Source organism: Melozone crissalis, unplaced genomic scaffold (assembly GCF_028551555.1).
Source record: "Melozone crissalis strain CALT ecotype California unplaced genomic scaffold, PUWL_Pcris_2 ptg000061l_1, whole genome shotgun sequence".
In the NCBI taxonomy this organism is placed as follows: Eukaryota; Metazoa; Chordata; class Aves; order Passeriformes; family Passerellidae; genus Melozone; species Melozone crissalis.
The window spans coordinates 1,411,375-1,433,178 of record NW_026535839.1 but is presented as its reverse complement, the minus strand read 5'-3'; the positions used below and the strand labels follow the sequence as shown (position 1 = coordinate 1,433,178).

At 47.7% G+C, this 21,804-nt stretch overlaps 1 protein-coding gene across 2 annotated transcripts; it reads right to left on the bottom strand.

Moving 5' to 3' along the window:
- Positions 1-1,409: 1,409 nt before the first annotated feature.
- FBXO38 (F-box protein 38) lies at positions 1,410-21,051 on the bottom strand. 2 transcript variants are annotated; one of them, XM_054287931.1, is made up of 22 exons: positions 20,966-21,051; positions 18,756-18,921; positions 17,574-17,707; positions 16,353-16,516; positions 15,847-16,012; positions 15,377-15,514; positions 14,964-15,101; positions 14,534-14,627; positions 14,141-14,271; positions 13,710-13,880; positions 13,324-13,466; positions 12,289-12,517; positions 11,709-11,828; positions 10,840-11,019; positions 8,929-9,618; positions 7,244-7,344; positions 6,981-7,083; positions 5,887-6,053; positions 4,646-4,791; positions 3,346-3,449; positions 3,032-3,145; positions 1,410-2,044 (listed from the first exon to the last, which is right to left on the bottom strand). In XM_054287931.1, exons 2-22 carry the CDS (start codon positions 18,875-18,877, stop codon positions 1,866-1,868), a joined length of 3,534 nt encoding a protein of 1,177 aa, XP_054143906.1. In that variant the 5' UTR covers positions 18,878-18,921; positions 20,966-21,051; the 3' UTR covers positions 1,410-1,865. The 2 variants fall into 2 exon arrangements, with proteins under 2 accessions (XP_054143906.1, XP_054143907.1); XM_054287932.1 differs by lacking the exons at positions 15,847-16,012; positions 18,756-18,921; positions 20,966-21,051 and having other exon boundaries at positions 16,353-16,440; positions 17,574-17,659.
- Between the last annotated feature and the right edge of the window lie 753 nt (positions 21,052-21,804).

The window sequence follows — 21,804 nt, the reverse complement described above, 5'->3', positions numbered from 1 at the left end:
TCAGAGCCAAAAGATCAAACCCCCAGAAGATCCCAGCTCCTCCCTCCCCACAGCCCTCAGGAGATGGACACAGGGGATTCAGGCACTGGTGTAAAATGGGTGTCACATTTCAGAGGGCAAAATCACTGCAAGGTTCAATTACTTCCAGAGATACTGAATATAAACAAACACTTTATTTGTGTAAATACTTCTGCAAAAGGCTGCAGTAAGGAGATACCAGCTGGAGACTGCTGCAGTTCTCCAGAAACTCAGTAACATTTTCTGGACTAAAATGGTAAATCTGACAGAATCAATGACTCAGAGGACTTGAAACACTTCTAGAAAGGGTCACAATTGTTTTGGCTGAATATCATTGAATACATGATCTACGGTTAATTAAATAGAAGAGTTATAATAAACCATTGACTGTGATCCTGCATTAAAGCAAATTTAGTAACATTCACATTATTCTCTGGTGTTTAGTGCTCCACCTCCAGTCAGCAGAGAGCAGGGCTGAGGAAATGCTCCCATTAGGCATCATTCTCCCCCTCTTATCCCACATATTTCTAGATCCACATTATCCCAAGAATTCCCACAGAGAGCCTGAGAAAACCAACACTGCCTTGGCCGTGTGGAGCAGCCTCACCTCAGTTTTACAGAGCTAAACATCACAGAAATCCCCATTAGCCACACTAACCCCAAATTCAGAAAATCACCATCAGGATGATGAGCAAAACTGGATAAAATGGTTTAAACTGTACAGCTTTTACCTCAGGAAGTGTCATTTTCTAGGCTGGTGACACCAGTTTTAAACCAGCATGGATGAGAGACCAGGCCAGAGCTGGGGATTGGCCTCTGCAAGGTCTGGCACCCCGGGAGTGCCACACCAAAATGTGCATTTCACACCTCACTGGCAGCAAATCCCCACCAAACACCTGTGGGCACTGGGAGCACCTTTCAATACACCACACACACACACTTGGGGCAAACAGCAGCAGTTTTTACTGACCAGTGGGAAATGTGCATTCAGGAGGGAGCAGAGCCAGAGCTCCCCGGCTGTGTCACACACACCAGGCAGCTCCACAGCCCCTGCTCTGCCTGCCTGGAGGGACAGCTCAGCTTCCAGCCAGCCACAACGGGCACAGTGATGCTCAGGAGGGTGGAGCCAACAATCAGCAACTTGATTTCCATAGTACAGAGTCAAATACACCGAGAAAATGAAATCTAACAGTACAAAATGCTTGAGAACATTCTGCTTCCAAGGTGCTAAACATGGGGGCTTCCTTTCCCCCAAAAAATGGGTTGAATATCTCTAGAAACTACCACAGATCACCAAATTCTCTACTTTTTTTTTTTTCCTGCTTCTGGCCTTCTTTGCAACAGCTGGAGAATATTCTGACCCTTCCAAAGATGCACACAAGACACCAAGATTGTGCTCACCAGGTTTACTCAGACTGGACTCTTAAATGCTCAAGAAAAAGGCACAGATTAAAAGAGACTCTGATGACTCTTTTGAACACAGCAAATGGAATTGTTGTTTATAAGGAAAAAAAATACTGCTATGAATTGTATGGGTTGAAAAGTTCAAATCTTCTTCCCCTTTCCTGATTATTGGCCTTCATTAAAATGGAACTTAAATTAAATTGTATAAACATATGAAATAAAGTCTCAGTATTAGGAAGTTTTGTTTTTGCTTTTTTGTTTCCTCTATGTACAACTCTTAGTATACAATTTGTACTTTCCATTTTACATTTAACTACATCCTCCTGGCCACAGGGAGAGCCGAGGGCGCCTCGGTGGGAAATGCTTTGCATTTGGAAAAAAGAAATCCTGCTTGTTCTTGGCCAGCAGTGCCAGGGGGAGGGAGGGCAGGCTGGGGACACCCCTCAGATGTAGTCATCCTCCACGGGCTCCCCGTTGACGTCGCAGTAGTGGATGAAGATGGCCACGACCCTCTGGAAGACGCCCCGCCTGACCTGGCGCAGCTCCGAGATCTCCTCGCCGATGGTCTCCATGCAGATGTCAGCTGAGAGCTGCCCCTTCCTCCTCGGGGCGTAGATGGTGGCTGGGCAGGGACAGCAAGGAAAAGGAGATGTTTCTCCTGAAAGGGCTCCCCAGCCAGGCTGGGCCTGCATTCACACTCAGGGAGGAAAAGCCTCCCTCGACCGGCCGCGTTTCAGGGACGCTCTCCCCTGCCTTCCTCAGGGCTTCCCACAGCTCTAGTCCTCATCTCCAAATGCTGGGAGTGAAATGAACCTCAGAGCACCAGAAAGCCTTTCCCTGAGTCCTCTCTGACATAATTCCAGGTTATCCATTACTTAAATGTTTTATAAACAACAACAATTGTTATAAATTGCAAACAAAGCAGCAGCGCTCTCCTGAGTTTTCATGGCTTTAACATCATGACTCTTTAACATCCTGATATTAAATACTTATCAATTCTTTGGTAATTTGGTCTTCATATTGAACTACAGGCATCAAGCCAAGCTAAAATAAAATTAAATTAAATCAGTCCAAAATAAAATTTTAAAAATAAATTAAAAAATAAAACCATGGAAAAGTATAGCCAAAAAAAAAAATCTCTTCCTTGTCCTCTTGAGATTCCTAAACTGGAGCTGGGTAAGATTATCCAAGCCAGGATCGATTAAAAATACCTCTAATGAAGGTAGGTATTTTTAACCAGAGGTAGAGGTAGAGGTATTTTTAACTAGGATGTTCCTAATTAAGTAAGGGAAGAACATTATTTTTCTCTGCTAGCAAGCAAGATTTTTAATTGAGCCCCAGGCTCTGCCTACCATCATATCTGAGCAGACAAGCTCCTCAATAGAAAGAGCCACATCTGCAATAAATTCTAACCCACATAATCTCCATGCCAGAGTTTCCAAGTCCAGTTTACAACTTTTATATCAAATTTCTGTGAGTTTTCTCACTTCTCTCCAGCCCACCTTAACACCAGATCTACCAAAGCCAGCCTAAGGAGCAGGAAACTGAGAAGGAAAGGGAGGCACTGCCAGAGAAGCAAATCTGTGAAGAACCAGAGCAGGCTACTCACTCCTCTCATCATCCTCAAAGTCGTATCTGGCGTAGCTGTTGGGCTCTGCTGTCCTCAGGGACCTCAGCCAGGGGAAGTCAGTGATCATGGAGTAAGGAGCACCATCCACAATGCCTGCAGAGGGACAGGTGAGCAGCCAAGAGGAAAACAGCACCCCTGCAGCACCAGCACCCCCAAATCCTCAGCACAGAGCAATCCCCACTTATTCCCCCACCTCCTCACAAGGAATATTCTCCCCCTCTCTGGGGATGATGTAAAGCTCTTCTCTCAGCAAGAGGCTGAGCAGGGGCCCTCAGCTCCCCACAAACTCTCACCTTCCAGGGTGTAGATGTCCCTGCCCCAGGGGTACTTGGGGTATTTCTTCAGGTCCTCCTCAGTCCTGGTAGCCTCAGGGAAGAACTCGTATTTAATCAGCTCTCTGGGGACAAGGAGGGACAGAGAGGTCACAGCCAGGAAACGGGGAGGTGGCAGGGACAAAAAGCAAAGGAGAAATCCTAACACACAACCTTCCCTCAAATGAGCCTGAATCCATGGAAAAACTGCCCCAATGGGGAGGTGGCAGGGACAAAAAGCAAAGGAGAAATCCTAACACACAACCTTCCCTCAAATGAGCTTAAATCCATGGAGAAACTGCCCCAAGAGCCTCAGACCAACTCAGCCTTCATCCCTTCACTCTGGAGAGCAACCACAGTCAACAGGGACAGTCAGAACTGCTGGATAAGATCCACTGACACAGTTCCCTGCTGCTGGGAACCTTCAGGAGCTGATACTGACTGAACATCACCTTCCTAACAATATTTCCTGAAGCAAACCACTCTTTTAAAAATGACTTGTTTTTCAGCTTTGAAGACATTTCCTAACTATTCCAACAACTTCAATGTACAACTGCATTATTCCTGGATGAATGTGAGGTTATTGCTGGGGAATTCATAGGATTTTCCATACGGGTTCACAGCCTGCTTTATATTAAATACATCTTGACACTGGATTCACACTGTACTCAAGAATTCAACCTTCAGTAGTAACAAAAGGTTTGTTTTTTTTTTTAAATTCGGGTGACAGAATAGAGCAAGTCTGGAGCTGCAGTTGCTCCAGGACACCTTGGCAGAGTCCCTGGAGGGCAAATGCTCCCTGGGGAGGGCCAGGGCTGCCTGGATGTGAGCAGTACTCACTGGTTGATGTTGGCTATGGTGTCTCAGTACTCACTGGTTGATGTTGGCTATGGTGTCTCAGTACTCACTGGCTGATGTTGGCTATGGTGTCTCAGTACTCACTGGCTGATGTTGGCTATGGTGTCTCAGTACTCACTGGCTGATGTTGGCTATGGTGTCTCAGTACTCACTGGTTGATGTTGGCTATGGTGTCTCAGTACTCACTGGCTGATGTTGGCTATGGTGTCTCAGTACTCACTGGCTGATGTTGGCTATGGTGTCTCAGTACTCACTGGCTGATGTTGGCTATGGTGTCTCAGTACTCACTGGCTGATGTTGGCTATGGTGTCTCAGTACTCACTGGCTGATGTTGGCTATGGTGTCTCAGTACTCACTGGCTGATGTTGGCTATGGTGTCTCAGTACTCACTGGTTGATGTTGGCTATGGTGTCTCAGTACTCACTGGTTGATGTTGGCTATGGTGTCCATCCAGCTCCTCACCCGCACCTTGTTGCGCACGTTGGGGGGGTTGCTGAACTCGTGGATGATGCAGATGTGGTAGGGGTAGGGGCCACTGAAGATTTTCTGCTCCAGAGTCAGTGTGTCCACCTGGGGACAAAGACTTGTGAGCACCACAAACATTGTCATGGGCTGCAGAGTCAAGAGCAAGCAGGTATTGACCAAATCCCTGGGAAATGCAGCAATGGGAGAGAATTTCAACAGCACAAATAAATACAGGACTGAGGGCAGTGAAACCTCCCCAGGGCAGCTTTGCCAGTTTATCTTCTTGAGTCCTGAAACTGGATGGGAAATGTCTAATTTCTGATGTCTTTCCCAACTCTAATGCGGAAATAAACTCTGTGAAATTACAGAATGGTCTAAAATTACATTTTTTTTCTCTGAATTTTTGTTACAAGAAGGGGATCAGTGATTTGGGGTTTTATTCCCATCCAATATTTTTATCACCGTCCTTTAAGAGATGTGGTTTCAAAGCAAAGCTGATCTTATGGATTTTACGTACAATCAGCCTTCCCCTGTTGGCAAACCAAGACAGGAAAGCAGGAGAGGAGCAGCACCACAGAAGGATAAAATCAAACTTTCCCAACCTTACAGATCTTACATGAAGCCCTCATAGATCCTCATTAGATGATTTAAACAACTCCCTAAATGTCCCTGTTCCAGCTCCTTCACAGCCTGGGGAGGAGAGGGCGGCTCCCAGTCCCACCAGTTCCTGCAATACTCCCGCATCAGGAGGGGATGGAGCCTCCAGAACCCCAAACTCTGCTGTTCCTCAGTCTAACAGGACATGGGTCAAGGATTCCAGATCCCTGTGCCATGCTCTGCTCACACACAGCTACCAGGAGCAGCCAGGCTCTCACAATCTGAGTTATTCAGTTTGAAATGAACTCAGTGCATCTGTCCTAGGGTGACTTTATGAAGCTGGTATCCCCAATCACCTGTTCTGTTTATGCTGGATAGGAAGTTCTGCACCTTTAAGAGTGCAGTTTATAATACCCTCTAATGCGGTGAATACTGGAGATAGTGAACTTCAATATTTAATCCAGCAGAGTATCCTAAAATCCAAGCAGCAGGCTCTGCAATAAAAGCCCTGCTGGGTTCAAACACCAAATTTCAGGGTTGTGTTGCTGTCCCACTCCCTGCCCCAGCTGCAGGGTGCCCCAGGAGGCCAGGCTGGCTCTGTACCTGCTGCATGGGACGAAGGTAGATGATCCTGTTCCTCTCTGGGGGCATCCTGAGGATCTGATCCAGCACCTGATCCATGTTCAGCTTCTTGCACTGGGCGTAGTCAAAGCGATTCACCACGGGGGCATTCTCCACCTTCAGGTGCTTCAGCACACGGCACCTGGTGGCTGCAAAAGGAAATAAAACACCTCAGGAGCCTCCTGTCAGTGCATTTCAAGGCTGGCAGGCTCAAAAGAAGGCAAACAAGCAATAAAAGTTCCAAAATATTATATATCAGATATAGCCCAGCTCTTCATTTTCTCCATATTATCATCAAACTTTTCAGCTGTGACCCTGCCAGAAGTGGCCTTTTAAAAGGCCATGTCAAAATTCATCTAATAACCTTTTCCTCCCTCTGTTTCCTTTCACTGAAATGGTCTGAGGACTGCCACAACTTCCAGAATCAGCTCAAACACAGAGGATTGGGGAGCCACACAATGGAAAATAAAATTGTTTCCTTTCTAGCAACACTGCTCATGTAATGAAAATTGTCTTCAAAATCAATGTGTGCTCAAAGTATTCTAGAATAAAGAAACAACTCCTTTCTTTCTGCTAAGTAGACAGATCTGATGTCAGAAGAAAAAGTCTTCATTTGGATGGTGCAGAAAACAATAAATGACCCAATCCAGGAGCAGTCACACCCTGGCATGTGAAACTAATGCAACCTAAGTGCCAGCACCGCAAACAGATTTTTATCATGTCAAGGAGCAGAAGTATCATCCTGTCAGCTGAAAAACCTAGGGGAGAATGAAGAAATGAGAGAAAAACAAGGTACTCAAACTCATTTCATCAACTCCTAATTACTGTATTACCACTCTTCAATAAACATCTCATCTCCCTAATTGTCAGATCATTTCAGCTGTTGATTTTCAGATATTAATCTTTATTAAAGCTGTTATAAGAGCCATTCAGAGTGGGAAGCAGCAATATTTGGAGCTCTAATTCATCAGCAATGCAGCTGATGAATACAAAATGAGCAGTGGCCTGACTTGAATTCTTTCTGGAATCTCCAATAATGCCAGAGGGAGGAGGCAGCCCCGCCATGAACCACATACCATGGATGAACATCATTTTGGGGCAGTCTTTCAGCACCAAATCTGTTATTCCACAGTTGGTCAATGTGATTCCTACAAGGTTTTTGGATTTCAAAGTCAGTACCTGGAGAAAAGGGAAAAAAAAAGTGTGAAAGGTTAAAAATGAAAGAACAATAAATTGAATTTTATGAGATACAGGAGGATATGAATTAATGCAATACAGCTTCAGTTCCCAACAGGTGTTTATGGTGCTGAAGCTGCAGGGGTGAAGGAAAAGCCCTTACCTGAATATGATCATCCTCAATCACAGGGTCACTGGTGCTGGTGGATTTGTCAGCTGTCCTTTTCCTCTTGGTGGTTTGCCTTGGCTTTGGCTTTGCTACTTCTGGAAACAAAAACATGGCAAAATCTTTCCTCTGCTCCACGTCAGGACAGCTGAGAACAGCCCATGACAACTTTTCCCACCCAGGTAAATCCAAACACCTGCCTGGCCTCAGAACAAATCTCTGCTTGCTCAAACCCCACTGCCAGCTTGGTGCTCAGAATTATTAAATAAATAACTTTACAGTGAAAACCCAGGAATACTGAACCTACACCACAGCAAGATGTGGAGCCAGGAAAAGATTCATGGTTAGGTTACACTTGAATCTCTGCAGGAAACAGAACATTCTTGACAGATACAAGACCCAAAATAGCTTTAATGTTTAAATAGCAGAAATTATCTCAAACTTCTGGAAAATCTGTTCTTTGTAACTGTCACAAAGTTCTTCCTAATACTGCAAAGGATGCCCAGGTATAAATCCTTTAATGTTCCCAAGCTCCACCAGGGACCTCAAATTCCTGCTTGATTTGACAGATGAGTCTTTGGAAAAAAATCACCACAAGCATTACTTCCAATACAAAGACGAAAAAAATGCCCTAGAATTAATTTTCTGTCATTAACACAGCAAAATGAGAAATTACTTTACTAAAACTAAGCTGTCTTTATTAAAACACATGGCATGTGCACAAAGATCCCCAAATTAATTACTGGTCCTAAGGCAGAAACCAGACATTTTAAATTTATTAGGAAAATCTCTTCTTGAAACCTCAGCTGCATCTACCTGCAGAACATCTGAGGTGATTTAGGTTTTGTTAACACGTGGGAGCATTAAATAAACTGGAAGAACACCAGGATATGAAGTGTTTGAATCATTCCATGTTAACAGAGGCAGGAATTTGCCCTCAATCGTCCCTACCTCCAGCACTCACAGTTGTGTAAGCAGCACATTTCAACTTCAGTTTCATTCTACCTGCCAGACATTCCCAGCAAAGAATCCTGGATATATGAGGTTGTAAACACTAAGATGATTATTTTGGAAACCAAGTATATTTGAAAGAAACAGTAAGTTCCCCTCTCACATCTGTTGTTTTCTCCCTTCATTCCAGTCCTTCAGGGGTTTTATTTTATGTCAGGTGAACAAAACAATCATGTGAAGCATGAAGGTGTTTAACAAAAGGGCAATTTTCAGTAAGTTTTATCACCCTGCCTTAAACCCTTGGAAGCAGAACCCAATGCAGGTCCAAAGCCTGGCTCAATTGTAATTATGACTTCATTAGTTGATAAAGCACCAGTTATAACCTTTGCCTTCCTGTTCAGATCTAAGTGTAGCTGCTGCCTTTGCAGGGAGTCTTTTAATGGAGAGACAACTTCTGTTTCAATGAACCACAGCCTCCACACGCAGGCAGAGTACCAAAAAATTGCATTTGCTTTTCAATGGAGTGAAGCAAATACTGGTTAGAATTATGAAGAACACAGAAAGAGCTGCATGGAGGAAAAAGTCAGTGGCACTTTCAGAGAAACCTGGTGATGGCACCTCTGTTCCATCACGCTCTGACCCTTTGAAACCACTCAGGTTTAAACCCCTGACTAACAAGCTGCACATCAGAGCTCCTGGGGAGCTGCAGTTACGCTGGCTGTGAGTCCTACCTGGCTCTGACACCAGAGGCACGTGGGACAGCCTGCTCCTGGCCCTGGTCAGGGGTCTCCGTGGGTACTCCTCCTTGCAGTCCAGCTGCCAGCCCGGGGGCCGCGCGCTCTGCTCCCGGCTGCCAGCCCCACAGGCACTCCCACTAGTCCTGTCATGCCCAGGCTCTCCTGCGGCCCCACAGTCTGGCAGTGTCCTAAGTGCAAAGTCTGGCCCGTCCCTGCAGGCCCCACTGGTGGAGGGGCTCTCCCCATCGCACCCCCCGCTCGTCCTGCGCTGCCGCGCCCGGGAGCAGCAGCGGGAGCACACGGAGCTCTCCTCGGGCTCCCTCTCACTGCACCCTTCCCTCCTGCAGGGAGAGCAGCCACACTGCCTGCACTCCTCTCCAGCTGCTGGGCTGCTGCCAGCACAGTGCCTCTGGGTGGCCTGGGCACAGTCAGGGCTGGGGGAAGCAGCACTGCAGGAGCTGGGTGTAGCCGTGGACGCCGGGGCGTTGCTGCAGCTGCCGTAGGAATCCTTGCTCTTGCTCCTCTCGGGCATGTCACTGGCTGCTTTCATGTCAGCTTTGATCTGCTCGCTGGTCACCTGGCAGCCCTTCTCACAGCTGCTCTCCTCCACAGGGAACTGCTTGGCCTGGCCCCCGTGGCTGGTGCCGCATCTCTTCCGCAGGGGGGTCTTGCCTTTGCCGCTCACTGCAGGAGTGAAGGGAGAGCAGTGAGAAACCCCAACAAACCTCAGTGCTCCTCTCTTACTGAAACACAGGGCAGCCCAGAGGCCAGTGACAATCTCCCCAGGAATGGCAATTACTGGTATTTGTAGCTGTTGCTGCACCTTTGGAAGATCTTGCAGCTGTTTTTGGAGTGATGTGCTGGAGGGTTTGCACACAAATCCACCAGATTGTCCAGAGCAGCTCACTGCTCACACAGGTACAGCAAAATGAAAGACACACTGATAACAGAATCAAAGAATATGGAATGGTTTGGGTTGGAAGGACCTTAAATCACATTCAGTGCCACCCCTGCCATGGCAGGGACACCTCCCACTGTCCCAGGTGCTCCCAGCCCTGTCCAGCCTGGCCTTGGGCACTGCCAGGGATGCAGGGGCAGCCCCAGCTGCTCTGGGCACCTGTGCCAGGGCCTCACACCCTCCCAGGGAGGGATTTTTTTTCTAATATTTAATCTAGAGAGGCTTCTGTTTTCTTAAATAAGAGGAATACATCTGAGGAATCAAACAGGAACAGACAGGACTGAAGTTCACGTTTCAGCAGCTCAGCTCCCCCTCCTGGGTCTGGGCAGTGCTGCCAGCAGTAACAGCAGGCTCAGCTCACAGGTGAACAAAAACCCACACAAATCATAACAGAACTTAATCCCAGGATCACTGAGGTTGGAAAAGCCCTCCCAGCCCATCCAGTCCCAGCTGTGCCCCATCCCCACCTTGTCCCCAGCCCAGAGCACTGAGTGCCACCTCCAACCCTTCCTTGGACACCACCAGGGATGACCCAAACCTCCCTGGGCAGCTCCTGCCAAGGCCTGAGCACCCTTTCCATGCAGGAATTCCTCCTGAATGTCTGTATGAATCCTCTCAGCTCATTGTACTGCCCCAAGCCCCAAATCCCCAATATTGGCAGTACAAAATTGATGTAAATTCTCTCCAAACACAGATTCCTTTCCCCCTGAAGCCAGAACTGACATCCACACTGTGGGCTCACAGGAGTGATAAATTCTGTCCACTGGGAACCCCAAAGGGGAGCTGCAGGTCTCTGTTCAGTGCAGCACCATTATCTGTGTTTCTGTACAAGACCTGTGACTGCAGCTCAAACATCTCCTTCCACCTTCACTCCACATTCCAAACCAAGCTGGAAATGAACCTGAACCACATGGAAAGACTGAAGCTTAAGCAGGAATGCTGCACACCTGAAGGTTCCCTGGTTTCCACTGGATCCCTGCTCTTCTCTTCCCCATCTGAGTAATTCTGTGCAATGCTGCTGGAGATGCAGGCTCTGGAAGTGCCCATGTTTTCCTCCTCATCCTCACTGTCTGAATCATGGATGGTAATAGGAGCTGCTTTTACAGCAGGTTGAATTCCACTTGGTCCTGAGAAGGAGAGTATCAGCATTTCATGTAAAAATTAACCAGGCATGGATTAAAGGGCTGAAAATCTTTTAGCACTGCTTGAAAAACTGATAAGAAATTAATTGGAGTCAATTTAGTCACCCATTCTGTGGGCACCTCACTAAAATCTAAATGGGAGAAGAGCAAAATACTGCATGTCAGCATTAAAGCATGCTGGTTTGGAAGGGGAGGAGTGCCACAATGGAGTGTTACTTCGGGTTGTTGGGATATTCAGTAGAAAATTATATTGTCCAGCAAAAAGTGGCAATAAAAGAATCAAGACTGCCTTGTGTTACTAATTATATTAAATTAAATTAACACTGGAACAAGTTGTGTGGCTTGAGAAAAGACAAAAACAACCCAAGTGCTGCAGTGAAAGAACTAAGGCCATGAAGACCAAGAGAGCAACAGGACAAGTTCATTGAGGCTTTCTGACCTTTATTATACTGAGCACAAAAATCAGGTTTAAGGTCAAAGTATTTCCCTGCACATGCAAAGAAAGCTCTGGGCTGTACCAGAGAATAAATTCCTTCACAGAACTAAGCTGTGCTAACATCATTATTCAAAATCAGACAACCCTGCTAAAGCCAAACATCCAAAACCAGACTTAGAGTGGAAAATGAATCCCTCAGGGAGATACCAAGAGGTGATTTCCTCCCAAACCCAGTTACCTGCTTGCTCCTCATCCACCTCCATGGGAACAACAGCCTGGCTGGGAGCTGGCAGCTCGTCCTGGCCCTGCCCAGCAGCCTCCCCTTCCTCCTGTGCCACCTCCTCCATCTCATTCAGGGCTGCAAAGGGAACAGGAGGTCAGGAACAGGAAACAGAACAAACTGAGCCCTCAAACTCCCACAGGAAATAATTGAAAACTGCCCTGATTCCTTTGGTGAACCCCTGGGTTTCACAAATTATATCAGATTTGTTCTGCATCTCTGTAGCCAAAGCCCAGCCTAACTTTTGGAGCTCAGCTCATTCAGATTAAAGCTCCACACCAGGAGCTGAAAGAGCAACAAGCTTTCAGGGCAGATTCCCATCTTCACCAGGAGCCTATGTGAGTGGGACTGCAGATAAAATCCTACCCCAAAAGCTGCCCTAGGATTCCCCTCAGCTGCAATTCCCCCCAAAGCCCCCCAGGATTCCCCTCAGCTGCAAACCCCCCAAAGCCCCCCAGGATTCCCCTCAGCTGCCAACCCCCTAAAGCCCCCCAGGATTACCCTCAGCTGCAAACCCCCTAAAGCCCCCCAGGATTACCCTCAGCCCCAATCTGCTGCTCCTCAGCGGGGCCCTCCTGGCGCAGCTCGTTCTCCTCGTTCTGCTCGTTGGGGTGCTGGTGGTTGTTGTGGTGCATGTTGGGGTTGTTGTTGTTGTTGTTCTGGTGGTTGTTGTTGTTGTCATTGTCATTGTTGGAGTTCTGATTGCTCACCAGGGCAGAGGAGACCCCAATTCCTGTGCCTGCACTCAGGCCCACACGAGCACAGCCCTGAAACAAAGGCAGAAATTCAGATTTGAGAAGATGGAGGTGTTATCTCAATATCCCCTAAAGGCGCCAGGAAAAGCACTCTGCTGGAATGCCTGGGACAGCAGAACTGTCCCTCAGATTTCCTGAGAGCAGAGGTCCATCCTCAGGCTGGCAACCCAGAGCTTACACTGTTCAACTCCCAATGAAGGGGAAAGCCCTCTAAGCACTTCATTTTAATCTATTAATTGTGTTAATCTATTCATTTGCTGTGGGATGATGACATGAATACAAACAGCAGATCAGAGCCTTCCCAGCACACCAGGTACCATTAATGGCCAAAGAAAGCAGGTTTTACACTCTGCATTGCCTGCCAGCAGCTTACCAAGGATTTGTCTTACGCTGTGGGAGGGGACGACGTGAAGAAATAAAATTCCTAAGCTCTGAAAGCACTTCAAAAGGGAAATATCACCCCCCTTTCACCCAGCAAAAAATCATAAAAACCTCTTAGTATTGCAAAGAGAGGCCTAAGAGGAAAAAACAATACAAAAAGCAGCAGCACAATGAAATATCAGCAGAGACCTTGAGAGAATCAGTGAGTTTTACTTTTGATAGAATCAATGAGTTTTATTTTCTGGTCACATGTTCATTCCCTGCCACTGCTCTCCCCAGCATATCATGCTAAAAGCAACTGCAAACCAAAGGCATTTATTACCAATCCCTTCAATTAATGACAGCTTTGAGAAGAATGCACACTGGTTTGTCAATGAAATGGAAACAAGTAAAAACCCTGGCAATGAGAAAAAGCCAAACCATTCTCTGAAATTCACCTTTGGAGGCTCTCTAAACATCTGGTCCAGAGAAATGAACTCCAAGCTTGGCAGTAACTCAATGAACTGACTGAAAGAGTCCAGCTTGATGGCATGGCACCTCACCAGGGTCAGGTCCACCAGGCGGGTCCACCTCGAGTGGTCTGGAACACAAGAGAGGCCTTTCCTGAGGGATTCCCACCTCACTCCTTGTTTATCACCCCCTCTTCAGATCTGAGAGCAGCATCCTCTGGATCTCCATCCTGCTCCCAGCACCACCATGGCCCCAAAGCAAGCATCATCTACTGTACTTACTAACAACAGAACAAGCAGTACTAGAGCAGAGAAATTCTGGTTTAGCACAGAAATTCATATAATAGCTCTGATATTTCAAAGGTGTGCAATACCTGTGATCCAATTATTTGGGTTATGTAGATGTGGGCAGTTGTAAATGACCAGATACTTGATGAAAGAAAAAACTTCATTTACAGCTTTCATACCAATATCTGTAATAATTCCTGGGTTTTCAACCACATCAGCCAAGCCGTACCTCACCAAGTCCGTACTCGTCATTTTACCTACAAAAGAGAGGAGCAGACCCAGCAGTAAATTTGTATTTTATAGCAGGATTTTCTAACTCCCTACTGATCAGATCATTCCTGTAATAAAGCTCAGCTTTCCCAGTTTCAGGGAGTGAGGAAAACCAGATTTGGCTGTATGAGATCAGCAGCCTCAACACATGCAACATTAATATTGTCATTAATCACTGAGAACATGATGGAAAACACAGCAATTTCTGTAATCCTTGTGTTATTTATGGATATAAAAAGTGTCATACACTGTAGTAAAAACTCATCAACGTAGCCTAGGTGAAGAGTTTCAAACTGTGGGAATTCCAGTTCAGCCATCTTCAAAGCAGAAAAAACACCATCTTTGGTCAAGGAAGGCTGGATCCGCACTTCGTGCAACCTGCAGGGAATTCAGAATTGCTCCTATCAAAATTCAGGCCAAAACACAGAAAACACTCCAGAAGGTGCCCTGTTCTAATAAAACAGAGACTCTGGCAGGACTCAGAGGGTATCTGCAGTTATTTTAATCACAGAACACTCTTGTTATGCAAAGTTTGTATGTGTATTCCTTAAATTCTGATGGTTGCTCTGGCTCTTGGATGTCATTTCTAAGACATTTATTTTGAAAAAGGGGAAGCCAAGAGAGATCTGAAGGGAGGTACCTTCGTGCAGCAGTTATGATGAGGTAGCCAAGATCCACTTCAAGTGCATTCTTGCAAGCTCCCAGAACTATAGTGTGCAAATTCCTAAAACCACCTGGCAAATAAAGAACAGTCTTCTTACACTTCAGCCTCACATCACAGCCCTTAGCCCTACACATTTCTACCAGTGTTGTCTTAACCTTTTTCAGCAAATGAAGAAAACAAATATTTGCACCTAACTCCTCCAACCCTGGTTCAACAAATGTAGCTTATTAAGAGTTAACTGCAGTCAGAATATCAAAATTATACCAAATACAGAGCATGTTTAGCACTATGACCATAGCTCCAAACACTCAAAAAAGAACATGCTACAGACAAAAAGCCCCCAGAATTTGCTAAACCTTTAATTAATTTATTTATTTTTATTTATGAGGGAGTAGGAGTTTCCCACCAGATCTCCAGCTGTCTTCTACCACGTGCTGGATAAGTCCTCCAAGAAATGGAACACGGACCAGCTCCAAGTGCTCCAGATTCCTGGCAGAAGCCAGGCCTGTCACCAGGGGAACATACTTCAGAGAGTTTGTGGGTCCTGCACACAACAAGGCCAGAAAGACAGAGCAGATTGTTCACTTCTCCCTGAATTATCCCACGGAAGAACTAAAACACATCCACACAAATCCCTCTAGAGCAGGAAGTCAACAGAACCACACAGCACCAAGCAAGGGACAGGACAGGGGGAGATTTCTGCCCAACACCACAAATCAAACAAGGGCTGCTCTCAGAATGTGAAATTCCAAGACTTTAACAGAAGCAGATTTCCTCCATGCTCTACCATCCCCTTCAGACAGGAAGAATCCCTCTTACCAGCACAGTTCCTCATGACAAAAGCACGTAAGCTGATACAAAGGAAATCTTTAAAAGGCTGTGGTTTGGTGAGTCTCACCCACTTCAAATAAAGGTGCCTCAGCATTGGGATACAAGGAATCTCAGGGACATTCACCCCTAATAATACATAAACAAAACAAACAAACATTTTAAACAAGCTTCAGACTAATCCTCTGCATGACAAATTCCTGGCTTTCAAAAGGAAGCTTTTCTGTGCTTTGTGGCAAGTGAGAAAAGCTGCAAACCCTTGAAACACAAGTTCTTCACCTTGGTTTGTCAATAATTCTTTAGAATTTGCCCTTTGCAGCTGCTATCAAATATCCAACTAAGATCTCCAAGATGCCACAGCCCAAACTCCCTCTCCTCCAAAGAATTACAAATCTGCAGAGTTTCAAAGCCTTTAAATCCACCTGTGTTGAAGCCAACTACTTCACCACGACCACACTCACCTACTAAGTGCAAAGTCTGAATTTTAGCTCCTATAGGAATTTTCAGCTTGTTCTCAGGAGGAATTGGAAAAGCACCATTACGATTACGAAACTTCCCTAAAATGTGGACTTGGGGCATGTATGTCCAAATAGCTTCCACCAGCTCTAAATGAGAGGTCTCAACACCCTGGATAAAAGGAAGCAAAGCAAATGCTCTAACACCAGTTCAACAACAACAACATCCTCTTAACCATGTAAACTACAGAATGCAACGTTATTTCACTTTTCATTTCTAGCAAGACTTGTCTGTTTCAAAGCAGAGGGATCAGAGCTTTAATTCCTCGCTAGGCTTAAGAGCACCTGGGATTCCCAGTGGTGCAACTAAAAATAGTTGTGATCAGCAAACAGGGTCACAATTAACTCCTCCCTGTGCAGCCAGGCCTAAACCAAAGCCCTGGAAGCACCAAGTCCCTGTCACAACTTTTAATAGTGCTGAAGGAGGTTCTCTCCCAAGTCCAGCCACTCACCAGCAAATTTGGACAGGCCTGCAAAGCCTCTAAAACTCCAGGAATGCTGAAAGCTTCGTGGCCACGGACTCGGCGCCTTTCCAGATACCTGGGATGAAGACCATAAAGTTGTTCAATGTCTGGCATCTTCCTCAGCAGGGTTAGGAAGCTGGAATCAGTGAAACCTAAGACAACAACAACACATTTGGTATTGGTGTGGCAGCAGACACTTGGCTCTGAAGGGGAAGCCAAACACACTTCTCTCCTTATGTGGCAGTACAAGTTCTGCGGTGTTGAAAAGATGCACTTGGTGAAGCAATAGCTTTTCTTTTACTTCCACATTCTAGAAATCATGACCTAAATATTCCTCTGCCTTGAATTTTGCAGGTTTGCTACAGGCTTCCTTCAGAGAAGCTGCATGGCTGCAAGGTTCACTGTGCTCTCTCCCTCCTCACATGCAGCTTTGTGGGTCTATTTTTCCTGGAATTCCATTTATCAACTCCATGGGTCAAAAAATCCCAGCTGGATCCCTTATTCCAGTTCACTGTTCACCAAAGCTCACATTTCTGACAGAAACAGGATGGTTTCTTAAAGCAAAGGTTTATTTTATTCTAGTGAAAGACAGCATATAAAAAGGCTTTTAACTGGCTAAGTTACTTGCATTTACACCAATTTTAGGTTAGGTCTAAACACCTGCTTAATACCAGCCGTAGTCAATCTCAATTTGCAAATCCTCTCATTTTCAGAATCCCCTCATTTTAGCTGCGTCCCCCACCAAATCTCAGCAACAGAAATCCTGGTACAGGGCTCACCCAGACTGACAAATTTATCTATCGATTTGCAGGTGACTCAAGGTGTGACATCAAATCTTATCCTTACATTGTTAAGTGCTGGCAGATGAGTTGCTCTCTCACTCCATTGTATTTTTTGCTGCCTGCATGCAAACAGTCTCTTGATGGCATAACCCCTGGATAAACTCCCTTCCAGCAATCAGACAAACAGATTGTATTGCCAGGTGCCTACAGAGCACTCCCAGTCACACAATCACAGAATGAACTACCTTGGAAAAGACCTTTGAAATCATCAAGTCCAACCTACGACCTAATCCAGCAACGCCAAATTTGTATTTACACGCAGACAGAGACTTGGCAAGACATTCCCCAGGACAGCCAGGCAAAGGAAGGGGAGACCCAATCAAGTGCAGGGTCACTGAGCAGAGGGGAGAGGCAGGGAGCAGCTCACCTGTGGGCATGTACTCCCACCAGTGCCCCGCACACAGATCCACCACCTTGACCACGCGCAGGTACAGCGTCACCGCCTCCTTCAGCTTCCGCGACAGGCACTCCATGCACATGATGTCCTGCAAGGGCAGGTACCTGGGGACAGACAGACAGCCCTGAGCAGCTCCAGCTGGCCCACAGCACGGCCTGTACCTGGGGACAGGTACCTGGGGACACACAGACAGCCCTGAGCAGCTCCAGCTGGCCCAAACACAGCCTGTACCTGGGGACAGGTACCTGGGGACAGCACAGACAGCCCCAGCTGGCCCAAGCACAGCCTGCCTGCAGCACCGGGGCATTTCTCACACAGAATTCAATCCAGAGTTCTGAAGCAGTGACTCAGCATTCCTGACACTGAGTGTGGAACAGTCACACAAATGGAGCATTAAATTTGGTTCTCTGGTATATCAGAAACACAGGGTTGGAAGGGACGTTAAAGCCCAGCCAGTGCCACTCCTGTGACAGGCAGAGACACCTTCCACTGTCCCAGGTGTCTCCAGCCTGGCCTTGGGCACTGCCAGGGATCCAGGGACAGTCACAGCTTCTCTGGGCACCCTCTGCCAGGACCTGCCCACCCTCACAGGGATTAATTCCTTCCTTAAAGTTAATGTAAACCAGCCCAAACTCTGCTGACCCAGCCATTTCCATCAACAGGTTTGATTAAGTTACTTTCTTTTTCTAGCACATACTGCAAGCTCAATTCCCAAATGTTTTGGAGAGCTGCTGTTTACCAGGAACTTGTGGGTGAGGCATTATGTTTTGGATAACAGGGCTGAGTGAACATCTGGGAGAAGGACTTTGCTGCAGGGGAGGTCACATCCTCATGCCAGATCCCTTCTGCAGATGCAACAATTCCCAAGCAATCACCTCAACTGTGCCCTACCCAGAGTATATTTCTGCTTTAAAATCAGTATTTGTAACAGAATTAAATCACTTATTTATTTCTTCTTCATTCTAACATTCATGACACATAAATCAATTTTCAGTTTAAAAATGAATTTTGGAGGCTGAAAAAAACATTTGTCATCCCTTTTTTATCCACCACTCCACTCATGGTATGGCCACTGTTTACTGTGTCACAAACAGGTGAAAAAATAAAGAACTCTAAAATAAGAAGTGAACTGATTTCTGCCAGGCTGCTCACCTAAAGATGTGGCAAAGCACTTCATGGGAGAGTTGGTTCATGTAATCTTTTGGCTCCTCAGCTTTGGTAGACTCTGCCCCTTCCCTGCTCACTGCTTTCACGGTTTTCCGCCGGGGCCCCATCTCTGCTGGGAGGAAACGGGCACAGAGTCATGAAATTCAGGCACCTGAAACACAGAGGGAACAGCACAAAGCTGCAGAAAACAACCTGTGCTTTCATTAGACACAAGGGCTCACACAAAACCTGAGGATTATCAGACAAACCCTCCCAGCTGAGGGAGCGACGAAGAAATGTCAGCACAGGTTTAACCAGAGATCAGCTCCTTTTATGAATAAAAAACCTTCAGAGATGCCACCCTGAGATCAAGGCAGTCACAGGGAAGCTGTGCAGGGATCACCAGCTCAGCACCAACTACAACATTCCAGTGCAAAATAAAACTCCAAAGTCTGCCCAGCAGAAAAATGATTTATTGTTCCTTTTGGAAAAAATGGGCTCCAGCTGATCGCTCTCCAAAAATCCCATTAAAAGCCCTCAAACCAGCTCCTCTTGGAGGTGAGAACAGCAGGTAAAACATTCAGGGTGCTGAGTTACAGATCAAAGGCACAGAAAAGCTGGGGGGCACTGGAAGCAGCGTGCAGGATCCTCTCTCTGCTTTTCCCTGAGCTGTGTCCCCCCTCTGCAGCACTCCCAGGCTCTGGGGCTCCGTTGCTTCGTGTAAAAACACCCACAATTACCATGGAAGCAACAAATCAGCAACTGAACAAAGATGAACTCACTGCTGACAGAAAATCACCTTCTACACATGCTGAGAGATCCTTTCATGACTGTACCTGGCAAAGATTTATTTTATTCTAACACAAGAACAAGAAGGAGGAGGGCAAAGCATCACCAGCTCAGTGAACCTGTTAAACAGGTTGGGTGCCAAAATTCAGGGGATTGAGGATAAACAACTGGTAAAAAAGGGAGATTTTGGAAAAGCTTTGGGCAAGGCCTCATTGCAGCCTCCCTGTGATGCCAAAAATTGAAATACTGACAGCTCCACTGTGATCTAATTACTGCAAAACACGGGGTGCCACACATTTTGGGTGCATTTTAAGTTACTAACTGCCTGTTGCCATGATTTTATTTTAAAGGGGGATATTCAAACTATAAATCCCCACCTGGATTTATTGTTTGACTGGATCTCTGCTCCTCTGGACTGGGGGAATTCTCCAGCCAGGAGTGAAGGCGTTGTGTTTGTTGTTCTTTTTGAGGCAGGATGGAAGGGCCTAGTTTGGGGTGATCAACCTCGTAAAGCCCAAAATTACCTATTTATAGACTGAATTCCGAGGAAAACATCAATCCCCAGTCACCTGGGATAACTCAGTTTGAACAGAGCATTGCAACACAACCTAAAACCTTCCAGGCTGGCACAGCCACGTGCTGGGAACAATCCAGCAGGAAAGAGAACAGCAAAGCACTGGGGCAAAAGGCAAGAGAAATGAAAATATTAACAGGCAAAACAGGAAAAATCCTGCACAAAGACACAAATGACACCAGCACAACCCGCCCCTGCCATGGAGGGGGAGAAGAAGGATTTGTCTCCATGAGTCTGCAGTTTCTGCACAATTAAAGCTCCTCCTGGGGTTATTCTGAGCTAATGAGCACAGCTTTAACACCTCATTCTGCATCAGCGAGCTGACCTCATTTAAACATAAAAGACAAATCTCTACAGCAGGAAGAGCTTTATATATTCAATAAATTAAACGGGATTTTGCGGCCCCCACCTCAATTTATTCCCGACAACGAACGTCGCACAAAACAGCTCGACGTGCTGTGTTTTCGATGAATAAACACCCCACGAACTTTAAAAAGCCTAAAGAACCACGGGGAGACTCTGCAGCAGCGAGAAATGAGGAAAAACACGGCGAGAGCAGCCGGGGCCGGCCTGGCAGCGCCGGTACCGAGGGGCGCTCCCGGAGCGGGGGAAACGTCGGGACCCGGTGCTTTGTGCCGAGATGAGCCAAGGAAAACCAGGTTCCCCAACAGCCCCGGCACCGCCGGTCACTCCCGGGGGCCCCCGGGGCCTGTGACAGCGGGGCCGGCCCGAGCCCGCGGGGCCGGGAGGCGGCGGCGGCCTCCGAATGCCCGCCCCGCCGCCCCGGGGCCGAGCCGGCCGCGCCCCCGTCCCCTGGCGCTCGCTGCCCGCCCCCGACGCTCGCTGCCCTCACCTGCCCTGGCTCCGCTCGCCGCCCTCGCCCCGGTTGTGGCCGCGGGGCAGCCCCGGCCCCGCTTCCTGCGCGGCCCCTTCCGCCAGCGCCGCCGCTTCCTGCGCGCCGCTTCCGCTTCCGGCCGCGCCACGGGCCCGCCCCGCCCGGCTGGGGGGAGAGGGGGCGGCACCGCCCGGGCAGTGCTGAGGGCGCTGAGGGCTTCGGGGTTCTACGGGCTCCGCGAGTTTGAGGGCTCCGGGAGCTCTGAGGCCACCGGGGGTTTGAGGGCTCCGGGAGCTCTGAGGGCATCGGGGGCGCTGAGGGCATCGGGGGCGCTGAGGGCATCGGGGGTTCTGAGGGCATCGGGGGTTCTGAGGGCGCTGAGGGCACCGGGGGCTCTGAGGGCTCCGTGGGCTCCGTTGGGGACTCCGATCGGGGCTGGGCTCGCTCAGCACAGAGCGACAGCCCGGGGAGTCACTGGAGGTGCTGGCGCAGTTGCAGTCACGGCTGTGCCGAGCTGAAGGACACACGCGAGGGGCACCGCGGATTGAGCGGCCGCGGCTCCGGGAGGTGCCCCCGGCAGGGCGGGATGAGATGGGCGCCAAGGACCTTCCAGCCCAAACCAATGCAGGGCAAAGTGAGCATCCAGCCCAGCTCCTGGCCCTGCACAGACCCAAAAACCCACCCTGGGCATCCCTGGAGCTCTGGCAGCCTCAGGCTGTGCCCATTTCTGGGGAGCCTGGGCAGTGCCAGCACCTCTGGGGGAAGAACCTTTCCCAAAATCCACCCCAACCCTCCCCTGGCACAGCCCCAGCCCTGCCCTGGCTCCTGTCCCTGTCCCAGAGATCAGAGCCCCCAAG